Source organism: Brachyhypopomus gauderio, unplaced genomic scaffold (genome assembly GCF_052324685.1).
Source record: "Brachyhypopomus gauderio isolate BG-103 unplaced genomic scaffold, BGAUD_0.2 sc60, whole genome shotgun sequence".
Classification (NCBI taxonomy): domain Eukaryota; kingdom Metazoa; phylum Chordata; class Actinopteri; order Gymnotiformes; family Hypopomidae; genus Brachyhypopomus; species Brachyhypopomus gauderio.
The window spans coordinates 951100-958770 of NW_027506881.1; the positions used below are offsets into that span (position 1 = coordinate 951100).

The 7671-nt window shown below is 43.9% G+C and overlaps 1 protein-coding gene across 1 annotated transcript; it reads left to right on the forward strand.

The window, feature by feature from the left end:
• Positions 1-2308: 2308 nt before the first annotated feature.
• LOC143489201 (uncharacterized) lies at positions 2309-6023 on the forward strand. Its single transcript, XM_076988052.1, has 5 exons — positions 2309-2496; positions 4288-4340; positions 4445-4564; positions 4717-5469; positions 5801-6023. The coding sequence occupies exons 4-5, from the start codon at positions 4730-4732 to the stop codon at positions 6021-6023; spliced, it is 963 nt and encodes a 320-aa protein (XP_076844167.1). The 5' UTR covers positions 2309-2496; positions 4288-4340; positions 4445-4564; positions 4717-4729.
• Positions 6024-7671: the final 1648 nt, after the last annotated feature.

The following is a 7671-nucleotide window of genomic DNA, read 5'->3' on the forward strand; positions in this document are numbered from 1 at the left end:
GTCAACAGATCAGTGTGTCACGGCACAGTTGTGTGTGTATGTGCGCTTCTATGATGCGGGACACCGATGATGTTTTCACGAGGAGCTGCTCTGTCTTTTACCCTTCAAAAGTCACACTACGGGTTAACATTGGGTGGTTTCATTGCAACTCAGGCTTCCCCTTATTTTGTTTGGTGTTTGTTCCCCATTTTACTGTTCTTACCAAGAGACCTTATATAATTTGAATTAATTAATTTTGGCCTGTTTTTGTGCTACACTCTTCACAGACTACTGTGCTGGGCACCTACTTCTCCTCGTACCGGTAAGATTTTCCCTGGGCGAATAACGACCCTCATCTAGTTATTCCCTTATGCTACTATTGGTCGTCACTAGTGCTCAGCCAGCCTCGCTGCGACTGAGATTTTATGATACTAGACTATCCCCTCTTAGTAACGGCTGCCATACTCTTCCTTATTTTGATCCACCAAACTGTGGATATTCACTATGGTTTCCGAGTGATCTACAGCACAACAGGCGTCTAAAAACTAATAATAATTCGTAAACCTCGCTGGTGAAGCACCTTCACTCAGGACGTCCCATCTGGGTCCTCAAAATTGTCATGAAAATTCTCCGTCACAACAACCAGGGTCTCTCTGTAAGAAGAGTTACGAGTGCTCGGAGAGTGTCAGTCAGTGAAAGCAACACACACACACACACACACACACACACAGAATGGTTACTTCACCAAAATCACTCTAGTTTATTGCTCATGCCGCCAGTCCTTATAAACCATGAGGGCTGGTTGGTCATGTATTACAAAGTCATATGATTTACAGTCATAAATTTTATATATATATATATATATATATACTCTTAGGGAAACGTGCTCTTGTCGGGCACAGGTCTTACATTTACATTTACATTTATGGCATTTGGCAGACGCCCTTATCCAGAGCGACTTACATTTTTATACAAGTGAGCAATTGAGGGTTAAGGGCCTTGCTCAGGGGCACCTCAGTCATGGCCTCAGGTCTGGGAATCGAACCCACGACCCTCCGGTCACAAGACCAGTTCCCTAACCACTAGGCCATGACTGCCCTGACTGCCATGACTGCCCTTATGACTGAGGTCTTCTCTCTGGAACATGTCTACATTCCCACCTTCTCCCTGTCTAGTGTCCTTGACCCAGAGGGTGACCTTAAACTTCCTCATTTGGTCGTACGCCATGTTAAAAAAGTAGGAAAGTAGAGTTTCAGCATTTTCTATAACATGATCCTCCAGCAGAACACTGCTTCCTTCCTGAATTTCCTGAATTTATTGAGGTCCAGGTTCAGCTCTCTCAAGTGTGATGAAGGGTTTGACTCCAGAGCTGAGGACAGAGCAGCGCAGTCTTCCTCTGAAATATTGCAGTCAGATGGCCTGTAGACAGAAGGAGATAAAAACACACTTACAGCTGCACATAACAAACGCATCTCACACACAAGGTCTTTCACATTTCAGAATACACACACTCAGAAATGAAGCTGCACCAGTCTAATCACCCCAAACACATATGTTGTGTGTGTGTGTGTATTAGAGAGGGATGCTATGATGTGTGTGTGCATGTGTGTGTGTATAAATATAGAGTGAGAGAGAAGGCATTCAGTTTAAACGTATTTCCACACACACATGTTGGTGAAGTGTACTTACTGGCCATGGGCCTTCACTAGACACACACACACATGAAAACATGAGTGTAGTATTAAAAACACCTCCATAACACTGTTGTCATTAACGTACCCTTTACCGCCTTGTGTTACAATCTCAAGATGAGCTGTTGCTCGGCCTTTTCTCACAATATCCACTTTTTCGTTGAATGGCCGTCTTGAAAATGGTGTTGTTATCCTGCGATTACATCCTTTCCTCTTGTGAAACATCACGGTAGCTTTGCTAGCAGCTGCTAACTAGCTAGCGCACAAGCTAAAAGCTCACGAGACGTAGAACGGTCGCACGCGGACCAGCGACAGGGTTGCCAGGTCTTACAAAAATATCCAGCCCAAAGTCAGTCTAAAACCCGCCCCTCAGAAGCTCAAACTAGCCCAAAGTTAGTATTTTGTTTATGAGGGATTTATTATCAGTATTGCGATTTATATTAAAGTCATTAATAATATTGTAACATTAGTGTTTATCAACTAAATAGTAACCCAAGAAAACGCGCCCCGCCTCCGCTGAATTTTCACCCGCGACTAGATTTCCAAACAAGCCCAATTTGGCGTGAAAACCGCGAACCTGGCAACTCTGACCAGCGAGAATATCCCGAGACCATTGGACCACGCCCCCGCCATTCTAATTCGAAATATGATTGGTTGATTAAACGGTGTAATGGGAATTCCCATGACGTCACACATTAACCGTATATAAAGTGGCGCGCGCGATTAGCGGGGTACAGTCGGAGGAAAGCAGTACTCGGAGTTGAACACTTTAACAATATTTATTCACCACAGCATTTAGGCTTCAGCCACGCAGATTGCTGCAGAGGTATGTGTGTGTCTTTGGACTTTTAGCGCTAAGGGTTTCTGACGGTCCTTTGACTTTAATTAAGCGATAGAAGACGAGAGGGAGTGTGTTATCGCCAATAACCGGCTGTGATTCGGTCGTAGTGTGGAGTCTTTTTCTGAGTCTGTCCAAACTGGCTGCAGCTCAAACGTTATGTTAACAACATCCATTTGATTAATTTTAGCAGGTTGTATATAAAATAATAATAACAGACCATTAATAACAATTTCATCTGTTAACCTTTCTCCCAAGAGCCGCGTGAATCCAAGCAAAGAGCCGTTTTGTGTTTTGTGTGTACATGCCGTTGCCTGGCAACGCGCCGCGCAGTTCTCACAAACATCCACCTCAGATTGTGAGGAACTAACTGTTGTATAATGATGGTTTTAAATGCGGTTTTTAAAGTAACTGTAGATTCAACATTTGTTTTTGGAAAGAGTATCGATATTTAGTGATTTTTGACGTGCCTTATTACTAATGTGCAACCAACTCTTAAACCTTTGGGACTGTTGTACATTTACTAACTAAATGTGCATTAATACACATTGAGGCGATGGTAGCAAACGTTTAGGTCAGGAGTGGCCAACCTGCAGCTCTTTGCTTGGTTTCATGCGGCTCTTGGGAGAAAGGTTAACAGATGAAAGGTTATTTAATGGTTGTTATTATTATTTTCTTAGATAAGACATGTTTACTATGCATTTATTGAAATACTGATCAATATATATTATTATAGGGCTTGAAAAGCGTGTCGAAGGTCTCGATGCTGTGACTTGTGCTATGTAGTTTTCGAGTCGATAGTACGTTGGCCCTGAAAGCCTATCGCGATGCAAGCGGAAAACGCACTGCAAATACGCAAAGCAAATGCATCGTTAGCTAGCTACATTTAAAGAGCTTTATTAATTCCCCTAGCTAACTATTTAGATAGATACTAGTTTGTGTTAAATGGGATTTTAATCAGGGTTTTTAAGCTTTGGTTTCTGTCTAAATACCTAGCTAGCAAGCTACATTTAAGGAGCATTTGATGCTGATGATGAGCTAAATGATGCAGCATGTATCAAAACGATTCACCAAAATAGACTAAACATAACCTGATAAGAGACGAAGGGAATATCACTGTAGGTTTTAAACTAGAATCAAGAGTTGTGTTAGACTGTAAACACTTTCATACACACTGCACACAGTCGTACTCACAATCGCTCTCACCTTCTCTCATGCCATAAACACACCTTCATTCACACACACTCTCACATACCACAGACACAAACAGACACATATCCAAAGGGGTGTTCTTCAACTACACACACTATGCACACACATTACTCACATTACACTAGGGCACACCTTTTCAAGCCCTATAGTATTTCCTTAAGGAAAGGCCAATCTAGTTATTGATCTGTACTTCTTGTACTGTTTAAGCCTCAAAGTTTTTAAGCCTAGCTACCTTTAAAGAGCTTTAAAAAGCTAATAACGTTGTTTTCATGTCAAAACTAACTCTCAATTAACAAAGATAGAGGCTCGCAAGGCTATATGCGCCTCTGTAATATGGTCTGTACCAATATGGCCCTACCAATAAGCAGTTGTCAGATTACTGTAAAACACAAAGAAAGCACTATTTAACTATTCAAAAGGTTCATGGATTATTAGCTGGCTGTCAAAATAGTGGAGGAGCTTCTCAAATGCCAGAAGCTCTTGGCACCAAAAAGTTTTCTCGCTCTGGTGAATTTCGAAGTGCGTTGGTGTTTTGCCTGTCTGACTGATGTGTTGACCTCGTTTCAGAAATGGAAGCGTTGCTCAAGAAAACATGCGACCAGCTACTGGAAGCCCACAAGGTTGGTCTTGTGCACAGTATAATGTGTCATTACATATGTGTCATTATGTGTCATTACATATTATAATAGCATTTCTATGTGTTTATTAATGATTTCCCTCATAGATTTATCAGCATCAGGTGGCGAAATATAAGGAGCTCATGATGACTTGCCAGGAAAAAGATGAAAAGATCTTCAAGTTGGAGAATTCTTTAGAGCAAAGTATTGAGACAGCGTCTGAATACGTAAGTGATTTTAACTCTGATGAACGTGACAAAGACATAGTAATGTGTGACAATACACAGTAGGATATCAGAGTACAGAAAATAGTGACATTGTAAGCGTTACAAAAGAGGTAAACCTGCCCTGACTATTTTGATACTGTGTTTTTCTTCAGAGGGCCTTTGTTGATGGCGTTAAAGAGGAAATATTGCATTATAGAAAAAAAATGCAAGTGTTTGGTCAACAATGGCAAGGAGGAGGTGAAAGACCAGGAAATCCAGCGGCTTGTGCAGACTTTGAAAAAGAAAGACGAGCTTCTGGACCAGATGCAGCACGAGCAGCATTCACTAAAGGAGAAGGTGAAGGAACTTGCCAATGATCTGATGCAGCAGGACCTGGTGTACAGAAACACCGTCTCCACGCTGGAGACAGAGAGGGCAGCAGCCACCCGTCTCACTGCTGAGAATCAGGCTTTGTCCAGTAAGCTCGTCGAGTTCCAGCAGGTCACCGATTACATGAGCACCAAGCTCCAAGCACTGGAGACTGATTTAAGTATCCAGACAAGCACAGTGATTGATCTTTCTGAGGAACTTCAGAAAGCCAAAGCTCTTCTCAGGGATGGTGAAGAAGAGCGTACCCAGCAGTCCAGCACCATCAGCTCCTTGAAGCTGGAGGTGGGGGAGCTCCAGCAGAAGCTCCACACACTTTCCCGGGAGTCCGACTGTGACTTCCAGAGAAACATCAAAGCAATCATGACAACTTTACATGAGAAGAGCCGGAAGATCGAGGCCCTGGAGACAGAGCTGAGCCGCACCAGAAAGGAGATGGAGAAAGTCCTTGAGGAGGAACGGTTCTGTCCCCCAACAAACCCAAGAAACCAGCGGGGAAAGACCAGAGCAAGACACCACAGCAAGACACCAGTGGCAGAGTAGGTTCTCTGTCTCACACACACTTGCTTGTTTTGGCTATTAAAATCTAGCAGTGGTTTTTTTTTTTTTTTTCTCACTGGTCAACACTCTGGTCACAAAGCCACAATAATGATATACATGTAAACAATTTGAGAGAGATGCAGACACAACAGTGAAGAGCAATGCAGACATAACAGTTAAGATAAATTCAGACAACAGTCAGTGTCAATCATCTCCAAATTAACATACAGCCCTGATCCCAGATCAGCACTACAGGCTCAGGACCTTCCAGCACCTGCAAACCCGTGTTGTCTTGTCCTCACCAGCCCTCTCTCTGATTGCACTCGGCAGGACTCTTCGGTCTCCACTAAGACGAAGGAGAACCGCTCCTCCAAAACAGCAAGCCCAACACCATCGACGTCCGCAGGGCATCCAAATGGAAAGTGAAGTTCGGCATCGACGTCTGCAGGGCTGTAAAGAAGAAACCACCACATTGAGCTGGTCAATTGACACGACCACCATCATAAGATCAGCTTCAGGCTTTCCAACAATAAACCACTTCTTGAATAAATGAAACAAGTTCTTCCAAATGGTTCTATTTCTCATTAATAGAAAAAAAGCACCAGCTAAAGTTTCCTATATACAGTAGTGTTCAAAATACTAGCAGTTCTATATGACCAACCAGATTAATCACTGTTCTTGACAGTGACAGTTAGAAGATGCCTGTGTGAAGCTAATCTATTAACAAGATGTCCCCACAAAGTCCCACTGTTAAAAGACACGTACTGAAGCGGATACAATTTGCCAAAGAACACATCAACTGGCCCAAAGAGAAATGGAGAAACGTATTGTGGACTGATGAAAGTAAAATTGGTCTTTTTGGGTCCAAGGCCATTTGATTTTTTTTTCGGGAAAAAATCCGTCAAATCATAATACATGTATATTTTACGTCAATAACTACAGAGTAAACATAAATGTGACAAGAGACACGAAACGGGACAATAGTGCAATACAAGGGTAGTGAAGTGGTAAGATGAGATGGGTGATTAAGAGGGAATAACAGTACCAGTGTATCAACAGATCAGTACTGTGTTGATCTGGATGCTGTATGAGTGTGTGCTGGGGTTAGGAGGGGGGGGGGGTAAAGTTGGGAGAGAGTTCAGCATCCTCACAGCCTGGTGTATGTAGCTGTCCTTCAGTCTAGTGGTCCTGAGACTCCACAGTCTCCTCCCTGATGGCAGCAGGCTGAAGAAGCTGTGTAGTGGGTGGGTTGGGTCTCCTGCCAGGCGAAGGGCTTTCCGTGTGAGGCGGGAGCTGAATAAGTCCGGAAGGGAGGGGAGAGAGGTACCGACGATCTTCAGGTCCTCTGTGACACACACACCCAGGAACTTGGTGCTGCTCACCCTCTCCACCGCAGTATCGTTGATGAACAGGGGAGTGTGCTGGGTGCGAGTTCTCCTGAAGTCCACAACAATTTCCTTGGTCTTGTTGGTGTTCAGAGAGAGATTGTTGTGTTTGCACCAGGAGGCCAGGTGGCTCACCTCGCTCCTGTAGTGTGTCTCATCGTTGTCGCTGATGAGACCCACCACCGTTGTGTCATCCGCAAACTTGATGAAGAGATTGGAGGGGTGCTCTGGTGTGCAGTAGTGGGTCAGCAGCGCGAACAGAAGGGGGCTCAGCACACATCCTTGGGGAGCCCCTTTGTTCAGTGTTACGCTGTTGGATCTGTTTCTGCCAACCCGCACTGCCTGTGGTCTTCCGGTCAGGAAGTCTAGCAGCCAGTTGCACAGTGATTTGCTCAGCCGAGTGAGCTGTTGGGGGATGATAGTGTTAAATGCCGAACTGCAGTCAAGGAACAGCATTCGGACGTAGGTGTCCTTCCTGTCCAGGTGTGTAAGGGCTAAGTGTAAAGCAGTGGAGATGGCATCATCAGTCGAGCGATTAGACCGATACGCAAACTGGTAGAGGTCCAGGAAGGAGGGGAGGGAAGACCTGATGTGATGCATGACATGATGTGAAACGTTTTTAAGTTTTTTTGTAGATAAAGTCAGGGATATTAGAGGTAATATTCTGCTTCCTTCTATACCTATTACAGTGGTTCCTCAGGTGGCTGTACCTGTAGTTTTAGAGCAGTTTTCTCCTATTTCTCTTGAGGAACTAAAAAAGGTTATGCATGGCCTGCACCCGTCTACTTCTTCTGGTGATATTCTCCCTGCAAAATT